At 39.8% G+C, this 19,901-nt stretch overlaps 1 protein-coding gene across 1 annotated transcript; it reads right to left on the reverse strand.

Moving 5' to 3' along the window:
- Nucleotides 1–10,203: 10,203 nt before the first annotated feature.
- On the reverse strand, nt 10,204–18,026 carry SPAM1 (sperm adhesion molecule 1). Its single transcript, XM_034753553.1, has 3 exons — nt 17,028–18,026; nt 14,547–14,636; nt 10,204–10,863 (listed from the first exon to the last, which is right to left on the reverse strand). Exons 1-3 carry the CDS (start codon nt 18,024–18,026, stop codon nt 10,204–10,206), a joined length of 1,749 nt encoding a protein of 582 aa, XP_034609444.1.
- Between the last annotated feature and the right edge of the window lie 1,875 nt (nt 18,027–19,901).

The following is a 19,901-nucleotide window of genomic DNA, read 5'->3' on the forward strand; positions in this document are numbered from 1 at the left end:
TGACTTGGTTAGGACTTTAGGCAAAAGTGTGGAAACGTTAGTGACGCTCAAAGCAGAAGATATCTTCAAACAACTGGATATGGTGGTTGTTCATACAACAACTATGCCTCCTTGGTTTTCTCACCTAAAGAATATTCATAGTTATGAAATATATTTGGCTATTTTGAACAATATGTTAAGGAGGGCCTTTATAGGTCTCCTTTTCCAAAACTATGCAGATCACCTATTTGGAAGGGAAGTATATTGGCACGAGGAGTCTTGTAATTTGTATTGTCACCCAAGAAATAAGTGGTTCTCCCCATTCCCAACCCAAATGCCTTTTACCACATTAGCTTAGAAATTAAAGTACTTGCTGTGTACTGAATATTTCACTAATACAGATTGTCACCCTATTTGCCTGGTTAGTCATAAGAATAAAAAAAAAGTATGTGAAAGACTGGCTAATTTTGACCTAAATGAAATATTGTACTCCTAATATTTTATCTTACTGTCATATATTATAATGGAATGGTGATTTTAAAGTTGTAACTGATTCTAGGAAAGGGTTAATCTTGCATTTTTAATTTTTGTTTTAAAATTTTATCTTTTTTGGAGTTGTGGTGATTTAAAATGTTGTATTATGTGCAGTGGCCTATGCTAAGACTCTATTAACAAACAGTAAATGATGTAAACATCAAAAAGTTAAATTAGGCAGGAGTTTGGGTAAGGTGTATATAAACCATTTTACTTCAGGGCACTCATTGATGGGGGTTAGGAAAAAAATCTCTGTGGGTGAGCTTTTGCATAATCGTCCAATTATAAGATTTCTTGCACTTTCCCAAAGCATCTGGTGCTGGCCACTGTCAGAGACAGGATACTGGATGAGATGGACCAGTAGTCTGATCCACTATGTTTCTATGTCTATATGGTACTATGATGGGGTAAGGAGTTGGTCAGTGAGGGCCCTGCCATGCTACACCTGTAGCAGATCTCAGGAGTGGAGAGGGAGTTAAAAGGAAGAGACTCAGATCAGTTTGGTGCTGACCAGAAAGGAGAGAAGAACTCTGCTTCTCCCTCAGGGAGGAAAGCCTGGGTTTCAGCCAGGAGTCTGAGACCACCTGCTGCCTGGATGAGCCTACCAGTATATGGGGTTGTGACACTGTATGGAATATGGGAAACACTTTATGATATTATTACCAATAATACCAAATTATAAAATTGCAATGAATTGTGCCAGATATGCCAGGTAAGGTATCTGTGAAAACTATGATTTACCAAGTATGATGATCTTTGTACTGTGAGTTATAGATATGTATGCTACGTTTGTATTTCAAAACGTGTGCTGTTTCTGGGTGGCACCCCCAGACAAATTGGCATCAGCATTAAGCCTGCTTGATGGCTTATCAAGGGACATCAGCTATACAATTAACTATTGAAAGAGGGCAGGAGCCACACCTTATGAGTCAGCAAGACTTGTAGGGGCCTGCCTGTGGACAGAGAACTCCTGGGCTTTTCCATGCCATGTGCTGTGAAGCTTGTGTTTGGGACACAGGAAGCATAAGCCACATGGCAGAAGGAATATAAAGGGCAGCTGCATCATCTTCATTTTGTCTTCATTCCTAATTCTCACCTCTGGAGGAACTTTTCTACAAACTCTGAAGCTCTGAACAAAGCACTGAATGACCCAGCCAAGCTGTGGATGTGTTCCAGAGGGATTTTCAAGCCAGCAAACTCACGAATACTGCTAAGAACCTGATATATGGACTTTGAAGACTCTATGTATCTGTGTTTTATCATTTAACAACTCTTCTTGTTCATTCTTTCTTTTATAATAAACCTTTAGTTTTAGATACTAAAGGATTGGCTGGCAGCATGGTATTTTCAATAAGATCCAAACTAATATTGACCTGGTAATATGGCTGGCCCTATGGGATCAGAAGAACATTTTGTATAGTGAGCATAATTTCAAATAACTTCTCACTGCACAGGACTTATGTGCTGATTGGGAGCCAGAGAACTGGAATGCAATAAAGGGGGCTGTGAATAGGCGCCAACTCCATGGGTGCTCCAGGTGCTGGAGCACCTACGGAAAAAAATTGGTGGGTGCTCAGCACTCTTCGGCAGCTCCCCGCCCCCCCTGCTCCAGTTTGCCTCCACCTCCGCCTCCTCCGCAAGTGTGCCACCGCGTCCTGCTTCTCCCCCCTCCCTCCCGGCTCTTGTGCTGCAAAACAGCTGATTCGCAGGGCAGGGAGGGAGGGGGAATGCAACGCGCTGGGGGAAGAGGCGGGGCTAGGGTAGGGGTTTGGGGAAGGGATCCAATAGGGGCAGGGACTTTGGGGATGGGGTTGGAATGGGGGTGGGGAAAGGGTGGCGTCAGGGCGGGTGGGGGGCACGGGCACCCACCGGCGCCGGAGAAAGTTGGCGCCTGTGGAACTGTGTGATTTCTTTTTTCAGCTTCTTGATAATCAGTGAGGGAGATCAGAAGCACCGTCTGTGAGTGGTTGGTGAGTTTAACATCAGTGTTACTCCCCAAACTGGTAGTTATCTGCTCTCCCTTTTGCAACCTGACCTGACCTTGACATTTTCAGTGAGGGCTACCCCAGTCACACTGGGTCACCGTAATTTACATGGACTGACTGTGTGAAGACAAGCCCTCAGTAGAAGGGTGGGGTCCTGCCAAAGACTCCTTGGACAACCCTTGTTTCTGAATTCATTGTATCTATTTATATTTGGGCTTTAATATCCCAGTGAAGCAGGGTCGCATACTGGCTCCCACATTGTTTATTATTTACTTCTCATTCCTGCTTCAACATGCATTCTGTGATGTTCGGGAGGGTGCCTATCTTACACTAGACATGATGGACCTTTGCTTAACATTGCAAGGTTCAGAGCTAAGACAGAGATCATCATGAGGAATCTGTTGTTTGCGGATGATGCAGCCCTTGTGGCTCACAGAGTTGATGCCCTACAACATCTTATTACCAAGTTCTCTGATTCATGCAAAACCTTTGGGCTACCAATAAGCTTGATGAAGACTGTTCTCATGCACCACGGCTCTTCAGAACTAGTTCAAGATATCACCTTAGATGTTACTTGTCTGGACGTTGTTGACCAATTTTGCTACCTTGGCTGTACTGTTACTAGCAATGTAGATCTTGATGCTGTGCTCACTAGTAGAATCGGCAAAGCAGCCAGGAACTTTGGTCTTTTGCAAGACAGAGCCTGGAACAATAACAAATTGTCCACTGAAGTGAAAGTCTATATTTGACACATGTTTTATCCACTCTTCTATATGGCTCAGAAACATGGACGACTTATGCCAAACATACAAAAAGACTAAACAGCTTTTATATCAGATGCTTGCGTAAAATTCTTCTAATAAGATGGCAAGACAGGGACAAATGTGTAAGTGGTAAAACATGTTGGTATGTCATTCATGGGAATGTTGATTAGTAAGAAAAGATTCAGGTGGCTTGTCAAGCGAATGCCAGATGACATGATCCCAAAGAGTGTGCTGTACTCTGAAGCTTGTGAAGGGTCTAGAAAAAGAGGAAGACAGCTTCACAAATGCTTGCAAAGATGACTTAGTTTCCTTTGGAAAATCTGCGGATGATTGGGAAAGTAGTGCAGAATGCCACTCTGGTTGGCAGATTCAGCTTGTAGATGGAGTGAGGTATTGCAAGGCAGACTGGATCAAGCTTTGTGATGACTAGCGTCAGGGGAGGAAAGAATCTACTGCTTGGATTCAGGGCATACCCACACACTAGCAATGCTTTATCTGTGGATGGGACTGTCACTCATGCATCGGACTCAGCAACCATCAAAGAACTTAGTGCATACACCATGCTCTGTAAAGAGCAACAGTGCCATTGGTAATATCCCAGAAGGGGTGGACTGAAGTGTGTCTTGCAGCTAAAGCACCACTGCACCAGACCCAGGAGTGGCAGCAACCCACCATCAGAGACCCCATAACAGGGTGAGTAGTCCCCCATTGGGTCACAAGAGGGCACCCTGGAGGTGGGCTCCATCACAGGTACATTCCATGGAAAGGAAAGGTGTGTCACAAACACAATAGAGAGAGCGAGTAATCTGTCCACACTCCCCTGGTGCCTCCAATTCCCTCCCCTCTCCATCTTCTCCCACTATGGGATCTCAGCTCCTGGTGCCTCCAAACTCTTTTCACTTCTCTCCATGAAAACTTCTCTCCTCCTGGCGTCTCCATCCCTTCTCCTGCCACACCCCTACCATGAGAGTTATTATTGGTTGGTTGTAGCATAGAACCCTGGCCTGTGGTCCTGACTATTGGCTGGTTGTAGCATAGAACCCTGGCCTGTGGTCCTGACAGTTCTTTCATGGTGAAGGATTACCAGTGCAGTACAACTTTCAGAGCTAGACAGAAACAAATGTGAACAAGAAACTTTGATAACATATGTTAGCTCCCAAAAATGGTGTTGCTTGGTCATTAACTTGCATAAACTAATATAATTTCAAATGTGAAAAAAGGCTGCTGTAGAGACCTACACTTGATATAATTATGGACATTCCAAAGTTCTAGTCTACGGCTTATAAAATGTTAATAGTGAAGGTTCCTGTGGTTGGGGATGCCTGGGTCATTTTCAGCTCTGTTTCTGAAATAGAGGTGAAGAGTAACCAGGATTGTGTCTATATAGGCTGCTTAATGTGAAGGGGAGTGCGGGATGGCTCAGTTTCAGAAAAACATGTGTAAATTCTGGTGTCTTGTGATAGCTGTATGCTCAAGGTCTAATAACCTTTTTCAGGGATGCAGTGAAGTATGTATTTGTATTAAAGTTGATCAAGACTGCCCAGCAGTACACTCTAGATTTTTTTTATTAGTAGTATTCATGAGTAAACTTGATGGCTGAAATTCCTTTGCCTGGTGGACTCAAGTCCATAGCTACAATGAAAAAGTTGTCACTTGCCCATGATAACTTGCTATCCAAAATCCATCAGAACATTATTTACCCATAGTAAATCTAAGACCTTCAGACACTCTTCTGCACATGTCTGTTAGGATTGACAACGTGAAAATGTGAAGGTAATGGATTACAAAGCATAATATATGTGCTTTCTGCTAGGTTTAAGCATTAACTTTAAAAAAAAAACATCACTGAGAGTTCCATTAGTGAGGAAAGTTGTATCAATGAGAGTGATGATTTACAGAGGTTGCTGTTAGCTCTAGGAACACTTGCAATCTATTAACCCACTGATGCTAAGAGTCCCGCTTTCTCCATCCATCAATTACTTAAATCAAACAAGCATCTGGCATAACAATTCAGAAAGGTTATTTTATAAGGTGAACTGCATTGTTCTTTGCCTTTAATGTTAAAATTGAGTAAAAACAGATCAGTCAAACTCACAATACAGAATTAGTAAGGGGTTATTACAGATTCAAATATTAAACCTTAAAAATTTCTTTGGCCAAGAAAGTGGTAAGAACTCTAAGCAAATAGCTGTTGCAGCTGCTCAAATACAGCATTTAAAAGCAGGTGTATTGAGCTCCAAATAACATACACAAGCCAGTGAAACTTTTTATCAGTTCCTCTAAATAGGAGTTATTTAAAGCCCCAAATGCCAACTGTGACTCTGCCAGACCAGGTGCCAGCTCATGCCAGTGTTCAGATCAATTTGTACCTTAGATCTCACACCAAAGACAACACTGGTAGTCAATCCTGTAATAAATTTAATGATTTATTAACTAGGAAAAAAGAAATACGTTATTTACAGGTTAAAGCAGGCAACCTATACCACAATTGAGTTCAGTCTATTGTTTCAAAAGCTGACATCAGCATCAAATATTTGTTTTTCAGGGCTAACCCACGCAAGGCCTCACTGAATACATACAAATGCATAGCTGGAAACTAGTCCAGCTCACTTGTGTTAGCATCATCAAAACATTGATTAAGGTAAAATGCTTCTCCGGCCCCCAAGATGACCCATGACATATTGTGTAGAATTGAAGGACAGAGACTTTGATTGCTTTCCTAACTCCCTCCAGAAAGGAGAGATCTACATATGAACTCATCCCATCAGTTTTGAACTCTGGGGTGTAGGGGATAAAAGATACCTGATGAGGGAAAACTGGTTCTTTTATGTTGTCTGGATTTTGAAGGGCAAGGATTCTTAAACATAAGCATAGAAATCCCCAGTCTGCTTGGCATGGGTTAGCCCTGAAAAAAACATTCAATCCTGATAGATCTGTCAGCCCTTGAAACCATAGACTGAACTCACGTGTGTATATGTTGCCTGCTTTAACCTGTAAATAACTCATTTATTTTTCCTAGTTAATAAATGATTAGTTTATTACAGGATTGGCTACCAGTGTTGGTATTGGTGTGAGATATAAGGTATAGATTGAATGGGGTAAGTGACTGGTCTCTTGGGACTGGGAGCAACCTGATTGCTTTTGTGTGGGTGATGTGGGGTTTTGTTTGTTTGGTTGGTTTTTTTTTTAATAATGTAAGTGACCATATATCAAGTCCAACTTCCCTGGGTGGCAAGATACACTAGAATGTCTAAGGAGACTGTCTGTTATTCCATTATAAGACTATTGTAGTACTCCAGAAGCTCAACTTTGTTACTGGGTTAATGAAATCTAATTATGGAACATACCCCAAACTGATTGTAGGTATCTGCCCTGCTTCTTGAGTCTGCCCAGAATTTGGCACTCTTGGTCATGAGCCACTTCAAACAATGTGACACCAACATGCAGTGAATGAGGGACCTGGCAATACCAATGTAATTTTTACACCTTTTAAAAGAAAAAAAAAAAAGTTATCGCAGGTGCTGCTTTTCAAAGCTTGAAGCAGTATGTAGGAGACAGGACTCTTTCATTTCACATCGGCTTTCGAATGTGAGATCAGATTTCAAAATGGTGTTTCCATGTATATTCAAGTTTGTTCATGCAATCATCTCTTGAGCAATTTTTGTCCTCCATCACTTCAGTCACTATCAAAGATTAGAATTCACACAGGTAAATCCCCTAGCTATGTGCAAAACAAGTGAAAATAGGCTTTGTGCCTGTACATTCTATTTTTATGCACAAGTGAGTGCTGACTTGTACAACATTGTACATGAACAAATACTTGCTAGGCTGAGACCCCTTTGAAAATATTGCCCATGCTGTGTTCCATCTCTAGCTATGCTATTTCCTCAATAGGAAAAAAGGTGTGTGTGTGTGTGTGTGTGTGTGTCAATTCCCAAAAGATAAAGTTAGAAAGTTTTTTTTTTCCTAATATCTAACCTAAATCTCTCTTGCTGTAGATTAAGCGACTTACTTCTTGTCCTAATTTCAATGGACAAGGAGAACAATTGATCATCATCCTCTTTGTAACAGCCTGTAACATATCTGAAGACTGTTACCAGGTCCCTCAGTCTTCTTTTCTCAAGACTAAACATAACCAGCTATTTTAACCTTTCTAAACTTTTTTATCATCTTTGTTGCTGTCCTCTAGATTTTCTCCTATTTGCCCACATCTTTCCTAAAGTGTGGGGCCCAAAACTGGACATAACACACCAGTGCTGAGCAGAGCAGAACAATTATCTCCCGCGTGTGACATACAACACTCCTGTTAATACCCCAGCCCAGAATATTAGCTTTTTGCTACTGCATCACATTGTTGGCTCATGTTCAATTTGTGATCCCAAGATCCTTTTCTGCAGTTCTATTGCCTAGCCAGTTACTCCACATTGTGTATCTGTGCATTTGATTTTTTTCCTTCCTAAGTATAGTATTTTGCACTTGTCTTTATTGAATTTCATTTTGTTGGTTTCAGACCAATTCTCCAGGTCATTTTGAATTCTAATCTTCTGCTCTGAAATGCCTGCAATCCCTCTCAGCTTGTTTTCATCCATACATTTTATAAGCATACTCTCCACTCCATTATCAAAGTCATTAATGAAAGTGTTAAACTGTACCTGGTACTGGACCAAGACAGATCCCTGCTGATCCCACTAGATACATCCTCCCAGTTTGACAGTGAGCCGTAGATAATTACTCTTTGAGTATGGTTTTTCAATTAGTTGTGCACCTACTTTATAGTAACTTAATCTAGACCACATTTCCCTAGTTTGCCTATGAGGCACTTTATCAAAAACCTTACTAAACATCAAGATAAATCATATCTACTTCCCCCCTATCCACTAGGCCAATAATCCTATCAAAGAAGGAAATTAGATTGGTTTGGAATGATTGTTCTTGAGAAATCCATGCTGGGTATATGGCTCCACACTGCCCCAAACATGTGGCTATGGACATAGAGTGCAATTAAGCCCCGAGGTTATCATTTGCTGATGTGGTTAGCACTCCTAGCTGCAACTGATGGGAGCTGTGCTTTGAATGTATCAAATGTTATATAATGCTAAGGATTCTGAAAATTCAGGTCCTAGGCAGATCAAATCTGACACACAAAGTTAGTGGATAATTTTGACCTTAATCTCTGGCCCTCAGCTCCCCCTGTGTAAAATGGGGATAATAGCATTAGACCTGTTGTGAAAATCAATTCATGTTTGTAAAGCACTCAGGTACCATAATGATGAGCACCATAGTAAAGCCCAAGATGACAATATTTTTTTCTTCAGAGCAGGGGATTGAATAATGTGCAGTAAATAGGGCCTAGGGCCACACATGGAACAATGAGTATAAAACAACATATTGAATAGCTGCTCGTTCATGGAGCACCATCCACTCTGAATGAATGAGTCAGAGGTTCTATGGAAAAAAACAGTATAATCATATACCGTAATGCACATGCATAGGAGGGGTGAATTAAGGTTGTACAGGCACCCTTAGTGCTGGCATTCCTTAACTTTTGAGTGCTGAACTTTGCAACCTTAATGTTCTTTGAACATAGTTTTGTGTTTAATATTCTATAAGCTAATGATTTAGGCTATATCTATACTACCACTTTTGTCCGCAAAACTTATGTGAATATTCCACCCCCCTGAACAACATAAGTTACACCGGCATAGTGCTAGTGTGCACAGCTTCTGCCACTCACAGACCCCAGTAGCTTCTTCAATCCCTTCTCCAGATGATGGTAGTTTAGCTCATTCAATGAAAGAACAGAAATACCCTATGACTTTTGTGACCACTCACACCTAGCCAATACAGATCAAATTTAGAATATTGAATATTAGATACTTGAGGTGAATTGTTTGTAATCATTCCATAGGGCATAATTAATAACTTTTTAAAAAGTCTTTGAATATATTTAAATAAGGGATATATTGCAAAATCCTTGCAGATGTTCTAAAAGCAGAAATTGGCTGCAAATTATTTCCTCAGCTCTAAAGTTAATCCAGGTATTTGTAGGAACTAGTATTTATATTCACACTGGATGAAAATTCATCCCATAAGGAGGACCAGCACCAAATCTACGTACTACTCAAGACCCACTTAGGATCAGTTTGAAGTGAATTTCACACACTTATTTTGACACACAAAATCTTCTATTACAAATAGCTCCCTCAACCATATAAAAGTTTGTTTTTCAAATATAAAAATTAGTTACAAAATGTTCATTTTTTTGGATTATTCTGTTACACAAAGATGTGACCAGTATTTCTCTGGCACAAATAGTAGTTTTTAGAACTAAACTGTTGGAAGTAGAGAAAGAACTGACAGGGATTTGAAGGGGATTTCATATTCAAACAGTCCCCTTGTGTGAGCAAGAGTCAGGCTAGCTGTGACCCTAATAACGCGAGATTTGTAGAAGCAAAGATTGTTGAGGCGAGTGGGAAAGAACTGTATGATAAGTTGTTCTGACCTTGTGTTAGATAAGTATGGAATGTAGACTATAGTCTAAATTGTTGAGGAAAATAAGATATCAGGAGGACATATGTATAAACAAAATGCAGCTGTCACCCATTATTGTTTGTAAAAAAAAAAAAAGTATAAATGCTTGCTATAATTGTTTACCTGGAGAGAGACCTGTTCTGCTCTCTCCCTCCACACAATTGCTAGAGAAATAAAAGTATCTGACTTGCTGCACCCAACCTGAGAGTGAGAACTCTGTTTTTTTCCGACAACTGAAAAGCTGATATACAGTTTGAGGCACCGAAAATGAGACTGATCCAGTTAAATCCACAGAAATCACAGCTACTTATCTCCTTTCAAGAATGGTCCCTTTGTGGGAATAAAAACTCCAGAATGCTGAACACAGCCTTGAAAAAAGGAAAATGGCATTCTTTCATCAGTTGAGACATTTAGATTAGGTTTCTCAAAATTAGAATTAAATAAACCACATCCAATATCTTCATCTCATCAGAAGATGAACCACTGAAGCTATGAGTACTGGTTATCTTGAAATCACCACTACTGTTAGTTGGGGCATTGATGTGTTCTGCAGTAGATACATTGAATGTGTTATTCCAAATAGTTTGCTGAAAACCTCCTGTTGCATTATGTGCAGGTAATGTTATGTTTCTCTGTGGGGTAAATGAAAATATACTCGTGTTGGAAGAGGCTCTAGCCCCAGAGGCTTCTACATTAGAAAGTGAATTTAAGGATACTTGAACACAAATATCTTCTGAAATGCAGGCATTGACATAGTGGATGTCATTTAGATCAACACTAGGTTCACAATTGTAGCCTGCATAACAGCGGCAATAAAACTTTTCTATAAATCGCTGCAGATCCTGAAATGCTGGCTGCCCTTGTATGGCATATTTCCCATTCCTTGACATCTGAATGACAAAATTCTCTGGGTTCAGATGAAGATAGTCACTGGAGTTCCAGTTCTTTCGTGCACAGGCACCAGAGTCACGGCATAATACCTGACTACAGATTTTGGCTGCCATGGTTACATTGATGATGTAAGGATTCAGAGTGTGCCTAAGGTAGCTGTCCAGAGCTCTGCAAGTGTTCTGTGAAAAGAAAATCATATTAAAAAAGTTTGGTATACAAATTCAGTCTGAAAATGGTTGTCACTTCAATAACAACATTGTCGTAGCTAATTATCAGTGTTTCTCTTGAAGTATTGCGAATGCAGACAGTCAGTTATCATTGGCTGTTGGAAGCAAGCACACTTATTAAGTTGTTATACAGTGCAATAATTATGGCAAAATTATGCTAGGTAGATGCTGGAGATTTTATTAAAATCATTCAAATATAGAAAGCAGAGGAATTATCACTTTATCTATGTAAGGATAGCCTGTAGGGTTTTTTTGAGTCCGATGTGTTTAATGAAGTTATAAGAGAGATCAAAATTCCTTTTATTTTGAGGGGATCCTGAACAATTTTAGGTCTTCACAAATGATCATTTTTCTAATTATTATCCCCATGAAACTCTTAATTTTTTCCACTGAGCTGACTATCCATCAGCTGCAGAAGGTAGGGGTTTTTAAGGCTTGAACTGAACACTCCAAGGGGTCTGCCTTTGGAACGGAAAGAGTTCCGGGAACTTCTTCATATTGAGGAATATCTTCAAAACATGACTCATTGACTGAGAAATTCTTATGTAATTGGCACAGGTTTCCTGTTTGCTTGGCATGGTTTCATAATTAGAGGTGGGGGGGGAGCGTTGCTTTTTGGTATGTTTTGTTTCTGAGGTTATATCTATACTGGGCATTTGCCCTGATTAGACACCAAACACCTAGTGTAGACAGGCATAGCTACTATTTGCACCAGTACAGTTTACCCTGCATATCACAGCTGATAGCAGTTAGTTTATCCTGTCTGCCTTAGGGTTTGTACTAATGCAGCTACATCAATGGCTGCCCACCAATGGCTGAAATCAGGACCATAACCCAGTGTAGAAAAGGCTTAAGAGAACTCTTTGCATTTTTCCCCTTTCCACCGGTTATGTTGAAAAGGGTATGTCTTGGACCTAACAAAGGCTGAGATGAAACATTTATTTACTATTCAAACATTAAAGAGTTAAGCGTGGTCTGGGATTTCATAGCAAGTAATAGTCTCCACTAAAAAAATCTTTATAACTCATTTATTAAAGATACAGAAAAAGAAGGGGAAATAGTTAAAGCATTTGAAATGTGAAGTATTGAATAAGACTTTCATTTTAATGGCAACTCTTCCCTTTAGCTGGAAACAGTCTTTTATAGGAGACAGGTCTGTCTGACAGCCTTTTAGATGGTGTTAACTGGTCTTCTGGGGAAAAGAGAAGTTCGTTTGGATGGTCTGGAGCTGTTGTTGAAATTGAACCCCATTTTCTTTAAGACAAAACAAGGCAAACACATAAAAGAGGAGAGGACAGAATAGTAAAGATGAAAGCTGTTTTTTCTATTTTAGGTGCTGATTTGTACTTGCAGCCTCACTACTGAAGAAGCACAGGCACATTGCATTATCAGCCACTCTGAGACTTGGCGAACCTGTACCACTGTCAGACTGTTTAAGGCATTGTTTTAAGCTGCCTCTCTGGTCACAGGCTCACAGCTATGTTACACAAGATAAGAGTTGTGTTGGCTGGCTTATCCACACTTTATTTTTAGACAGAAGGCAAAAGGAGTGAGCTAGGAAAGAGAAGAAACAAGGCAGGGAAGGAAAAGGACACACAAGGGAGGGGGTGACACCAGGAACCAAAATTTCATGTTCCAGGCCTCGTTTAGGATTTAGCCAAAGCTGGTAGAGGTGGCAATGTCATCTGGTTCCCTCTCTGTCTTGTCTGGTCTGGTCAGGATGCCTTTCAGGATTAGGATGATGGAGGCCCAGTGGTGTTAGTGTGGATCCGAGCCAGAAGACAGTGGGAGTGGCAGCCAAGATGGTAAACCTTGCTCCTTCCACTCCATCCATCCTTCCCACTCCCATTTGGTGAAGCCCAGATAAACATTGTCCATGGTGGTCACCTCATCTCAGAAACATTTGTCAATTAAAATACATTTTGTGATTTCAACTATAGCTATTTCCTCCCATTTCTAGAATCTCTCCATTTTTATCACTTATGTCATGCCAATCCGTGACCTTTCTGGGAGTCTTGAAGACTCCTTAATACAGTTCTTTTAATTCAAGCAATCCAGTTTCCATCTATTTATTTTTAACTTTGATGTAACAGGCTGTGTTGTTCCCGGACAATTTAGAGTACCGGCCTTTGAACAACATAACCCACCATCCTTGCACTCTTCTGAAGAGCTACTGGACTTTACTGTTACTGATTCTGTCAGTTAGTCTACGTCACTTATATTGATTGCAGTGGCACCCAAAGTAACCTAGGAACACAAGATAACACTTTCAAATGCACCTGAGGGAAAAAACATATAAAATGTGGAGGGAAAGGATATAACATACCATTAAAGTAGTCAGAGTGATGATTGGCACAAGTATTGTTTTGTTTTATATAAAGAGAGGACAGCTGAAGATATTTTAGCTAGCAATTCCTAGCTGATTAATTTCTTGGAGGAGTTAAGGCAGAAGTGGGTCTAATAGAGAGATTTGTATGACGAGGATAATGACTTGACATATCCACTTAGGTTGTTCCATGAACACACAGATTTACTCATGCAAAAACTTGCACAACTGTGTGGACAAATGTTACAATCTGTATATGCAAAATCTCATTTGCTTATACTAATCACTCGCAAATTTATTTCTAAAGGCTGTTGCCAATGTAAATTCTGTCATAATAATTGCGTGCACAAATTACATATGCAAATGATATTCATATCAAAACCAAGCATGTACAAATGGAGTCCATGTTTAGATCTTTTGAAAATTCAGTCCTTAAAGAACTATGAATATTTATGTAGGCATGCTTTCTGCTCAAGGGACACCAACAGTGCTGGACAGTTCCAATTCCTTCCTTTTAGGAGACTGTGGGTGGGGGTGAAAGTACAATAACTGCACAAACAATATTTTATATGGACTGACTTGACTGTATACAAATGGGCTAGTTCAAAAGATTTATTTCAACATGCTCAGAACAGTGTTTCTCAAACTGTGATTGATCTTCCTAAAGTAAATGAAGAGGAAAAAAGATTCCCCCCCCCCTCTTTTGCCATGCATCTTTCTCATATAGGAGTCAGTCAAGGTATTATCATCCACTGCATATGAAATAGAGAACAGGCTAATCATGAAATGTAACAGGCTACCCCCTCTTAATGTTTAAAATATTTTTCCTAAATGTACCATTAAAAAAACCAACAATCCATGAGGACGATCATCAAAACAGTTGCACCTGAATATTTTTCTGTGCCTTAGGGTGGAATGCTATGAAGAAATTTCAGAACTCCTAAACTGACCAAACAAATGACAACCTGCCTGCAGCTTACATAGTAGCTTGTTTAGTCACTAATCCCTAACAGCATGTATCAGATTGAAAGTTAAGTACTAACACTGATATAAAAAGACTTCTGGAGGGATGACGTTTTATTTAAGTATAGTGGCAGATGATGCCAACAAGCCTCAAAGGTGTTTGCTTTCTTCTCAAAGAAGACACTGGGTCTTCTGAAAACTGCTTAGTCATTATTTAAAGTGGAATAATTTATTTACTCTGAGAGGAGTAAATAAATAATAATAATGAATACCTTAAACTTTTAATCTCTATGGCAAAATAATGTATTGCTCTTTAAAAAAATTGAATGTAATTAATCTGACATACCACACTCAGTGTTAAATTCAGGTCTCCCCAGATTACAATTCCAGACACCCCTAATGCAGCAGATTCTCCAATGGTATTTACAAGGTCATCCTGAAAGGAAACGCGCAAGGATGAATAATTAAGTATGCTTCAGTAATATGCAGTACATACAATAAGTTATATAACCAGAATAATAAAGTGGTAAATAATTAAATATTACACCCACATTCTGCTCTCACTTATGCTGGTGGATTCTGGAACAGAGTTGAGCAGATGATGCAAAACAAGGTTGCCACCTAACACCCTTTTGAGTATGTCTTATGATCAGAGAACTAAGACTCAAATTGAGCCCCTACAAGTTCATGAGACACACTGGCACCTCTCCAAGCTGATCACCATTTTGTCCCACCCCCTTCTCCCCTCCTATCAGCTCTTTTGGCTAATCAGAGTTGGTGGTCCAAATTCAAAAGTGCTACCTGTGGCTGGGGCATGAAAGACCTCGTTCAGGGCAATGCTTCGCCTAACTTTGGCCAGCAGGGGGAGCCAAAGCAGAAAAGCAGCAGGAGGAAGAGTCAACAGCTCCTGGGCTTTACACATAGATGAATTTAAAATATTTGTTTATATATTGTTCAGTCAGGTTTAATCCCAGGTAACCCCACTGACTTCAGTGGAGTTTCTCCAGATTTACAAAATTATACTGTATAAATGATAGCAGAATTTGTTCATCATACTTAAGATATTGACCTATAAAGGCAACATTCAATGGACTTGTGCCATTTTTGCCTCTTTGTGGTGTATATAAAAAGTTTTTGTGCTTGGGGTTTTTTTTTTTGTTTGTTTGTTTGTTTGTTTTAATTCTGCTTGTTTTTTCACCTCAGAAATTCTGACCCTGTCCAGGCATAGGGTGACCAGATGTCCTGATTTTATAGGGACAGTCCCGATATTTGGGTCTTTGTCTTACATAGGCACCTATTACCCCACACCCCCTGTCCTGATTTTTCACACTTGCTGTCTGGTCACCTTATCCAGGCAAGCAAGTTCCATGATAGTAGGAGAACTAGTGAAATGGTGACATCACAAGAGCCCAGAGAACAAAAGGTGAGCAACAGGGTGGGGTAGGGTAGAGGTTTACTATTAAACAAGAAAACTAAAGTTTGTTTGTTTGTTTGTTTTATTAACACCTAATCAACAATGGGTAGTTAACATTTTAGAGAAAGGAAGCTTCTCTTAAATATTTGAGAAACTTGCCTCTTCAGTTACAGAGTTAGAACTCACAATAGACACCCCTGAGATCTCTAAGGTCCTCTAACACAGTGGTTCTCAACCAGGGCTACATATACCCCGGAGAGTACGCAGAGGTCTTCCAGGGGTTACATCAACTCATCTAGATATCTGCTTAGTTTTATAACAGGCTACATAAAAACACTAGCAAAGTCAGTACAAACTAAAATTTCATACAATGACTTGTTTATACCGCTTTATATACTATACATTGAAATGATTAAATACATATTAAAGTACAATATTTATATTCCAATTGATTTATTTTATAAATATATGGTAAAATGAGAAAGTAAGCAAATGTTCAGTACTAGTGTGCTGTGACTTTTTTGTATTTTTATGTCTGATTTTTCTAAGCAAACAGTTTTTAAGCGAGGTGAAATTTTGGGATACGCAAGACAAATCAGACTCCCGCAAAGGGTACAATAGTTTGGAAAGGTGGAGAGCCACTGCTCTAACAAAACCAGGGCAGACCACACTTCATATTCCTAATACTTCTTGAGGTAAAACTCAACAGAAACATCTTTTTTAAAGTATCAGAGGGGTAGCCGTGTTAGTCTGAATCTGTAAAAAGCAACAGAGGGTCCTGTGGCACTTTTGAGACTAACAGAAGTACTGGGAGCATAAGCTTTTGTGGGTCAGAACCTCACTTGCATCTGAAGAAGTGAGGTTCTGACCCACGAAAGCTTATGCTCCCAGTACTTCTGGTGAGGTTCTGACCCACGAAAGCTTATGCTCCCAGTACTTCTGTTAGTCTCAAAGGTGCCACAGGACCCTCTGTATATTTTTTAAAAGTAATCTTCTTCATACTTTCTTTATACATCATTTAAAAAAAATTATCCCAAGTCCAATTTTAATAGCCCCTAACTAGTCATCTTGGAACAACAGCTAATTCATATTTTCCCTCAATTAACCTGCTACAATATTCTTTCCACTTCCATAGCATTTCACTACTTGTTGGATATAGTACTACTCATAAGGTACTGGGAGGAAGTTTGGAAGAATTCAACGCTTTTGGCTTGGCTGAATTTAATTGCTGAATAAACTTAAGTTTTGTGACTCTGTCTGTACACTTCCATTTCAATACAATTTCATTTACGTGTCAAGTAAACATCCAAACCCCCCTATAGGATACTTTAATCGTCTTGCAAATGCTTTGTGCCTATGTATTTAGTATGCCTTACATTACAAATATTTAAGAGCTAGCCAAGCCTCACTCACCTGAGAGAGATATTCCTGATTGAAATCTGTGAATACTGGACGTGTATATACAAAAATGGGAAGTGGACAGGTGGAATTCGAAACATTAGAAACTCTAATGGCTTCTTGAACTCTATTACGAACAAAGAGTGGTGCATTTTTGGAAGATCTCAAGGCCGTTTCCAGATAGACAGATGGGTAAAGTGCTGTGCTTTCCTCCCACAACCAATTAAGCTCATTATTTCTTGCTATTTCAATATCTAAACAGCTTCCTGTATAATTGTGGGGATTTTGGTTGTAATCATAGTTATAGCAGTCAGGGTAAAGGTAGTATCCCCACAAATGATTCGGCTTCATTGATATTCCCAGTTTTAAAGATTGCAACATAAGTGATTTTGCTGCAGCTTCAAATTCCATTTTGGCTAAAGTCCTGGCTTGGGTTTCTGATAGGCTTAAATCTTTTTGCTGAACAAACTCAACAGACATCTGTCTGTAAATGTCTTTCGATCCCCAGTTCCGTATCCATAATGGCCTCCAGTTTTCCCAGTCGATGACAGCCAAGCCAACCTGTTCATCTGAAGGCATGTAAAAATTAATGTCATCATTGGCTTTTTTTAAATGATGCTCAATGGAACAGAGTTGGGGGATCCCACCATTAAATGTCTCACCTGTGTTCTCATCTATGTAAGGATAATTGCCGAGCCTGTTAGCATAGAATATAGTAGTATTCTGCTCAGTGGATGTCTTCAATGTGCTTCCTACCAAATGGAAGAGTCTCATATCCAGCTGCACTCGAGTCTTCTCAGTGCAAAGCTCTGTAGGAGCATTCCAGATGGAGATGAAAGGAGAATTGGGGATGAGAGGACGGGCTCTTATATGCAAAGATGAGCAGCAAGTAACTAGAATAATGATGAACACCAGCCAGGATGCTCTGTTAGAGGCAACAAAGCTACCGAAGCTTTGGACTTGCCTTAGGGTTTCCATTTCAGTTAGTGAATGGCTCAGTATGTACAATGGCATTAGCTGTTTGTGATCAAGCTGCAAATAAATGCTCCAAAGGTGCTCACAGCCATGGTAGTCAGTCAAAGTCTTTAGTAAAATAATATATTTCTTCAAATAGAGTACACATTCCGCAATATTCCTTAAGAGGAAAAGATGTGTTGTTTATCTCATGTTCTTTATTGCTTTATGGCACATTCAAGAAAGCTTCCAAATAGTTGCCCAACCTAATGCAGAAAGAGAGACTGAAGCCATTATAATATCCAGTGGGATTTTTTTTTAGAGTATCCTTAAAACATAAATAGACATAGTTTATAGCTATGAAAATACTGCCATTTTTCAATGAGCAGAGACTACTCCTCCTGAGTGAAAAACCAGGATAGAAGCAATAAAATACTTAGAGAAGATCTAAGATGGTCAGGGAAGTGGTTTCTAATGGTCAGAGCATGGAACAGAGTTGATACCCCGTCTTACTTCTGATTCTGCCAGCAACTCAAGTATGTGACTTTGAACAAAGTCACATAAGCACTTGGTGCCTCTACTTATTCGATAATAATCTGGGTATAATATTACTTAGCTACCTCACAAGGTTGTTCTGAAGCTATTAATTTTACAAAGCACTTTGCGATCTCCAGATGAAAGATGCTCTATACATGCAATTGTATCATGTCCTTGCTCTAGGACAAAATGTGGGTGCTATTTTCTTGTTTCTTGTCTCATATTCCTATTGCTTGCCTGTTTTTAATGCAATATACTGTACTGTATATAGTAGCTCTGTTTGTCTCCCACTTTTGAACCCAGCAATCATGCCTGCATGCCTATCAGTCAAGCTTTGCTAAAAATGCAGGGCTTTTTCATAATTTACGCTGTTATGAAAATCCTTCCTGCTGAATTATTTTTGCCAAAACAATATTGTAATTGTATTAGCAAGTGACTTGCAGTAGGAAAAATATCACAATACAGAATCCATCAAAATAAAGCTTGTGATCGGTGGGCTTGATTGTGCCCAGACCTATGTGGATTTGCAACGCTACTTCTCCTGTCCTAGCTGCACACAACGAGAGCATATGACTTCCCTAGTGCGGGTTCCCTTGGCATTGCTAGCCTTCCCAAATGGGTGGGAAGGAGGTGGACCATTGCCCTGTGTCAAGGCTGCTTCCCCACTCTGAATTTTAGGGTACAAATGTGGGGGCCTGCATGAAACTTCTAAGCTTAACTACCAGCTTAGATCTGGTCCGCTGCCACCACTCCCAAAGTGCTAATTCCCTTCCTCGAGTAGCCTTGAGAGACTCTTCACCAATTCCCTTGTGAATACAGATCCAAACCCCTTGGATCTTAAAACAAGGAGAAATTAACCATCCCCCTCCTGCCTCCCACCAACTCCTGGTGGATCAAGATCCAACCCCCTGGGATCTAAAAACAAGGAAAAATCAATCAGGTTCTAAAAAAGAAGGTTTTTAATTAAAGAAAAAGGTAAAAATCATCTCTGTAAAATCAGGATGGGAAATAACTTTACAGGGTAATCAAACTTAAAGAGCCCAGAGGACCCCCCCCTCTAGCCTTAGGTTCAAAGTTACAACAAACAGAGGTAAACACCCTAGCAAAAGGTACATTTACAAGTTGAGAAAACAAAGATAAAACTAACACGCCTTGCCTGGCTGTTTACTTACAAGTTTGAAATATGAGAGACTTGTTCAGAAAGATTTGGAGAGCCTGGATTGATGTCTGGTCCCTCTTAGTCCCAAGAGCGAACAACCACCAAAAACAAAGAGCACAAACAAAAGCCTTCCCCCCACCAAGATTTGAAAGTATCTTGTCCCCTTATTGGTCCTTTGGGTCAGGTGTCAGCCAGGTTACCTGAGCTTCTTAACCCTTTACAGGTAAAAGGATTTTGGA

Source organism: Trachemys scripta, chromosome 1, assembly GCF_013100865.1.
Source record: "Trachemys scripta elegans isolate TJP31775 chromosome 1, CAS_Tse_1.0, whole genome shotgun sequence".
NCBI lineage: Eukaryota > Metazoa > Chordata > Testudines > Emydidae > Trachemys > Trachemys scripta.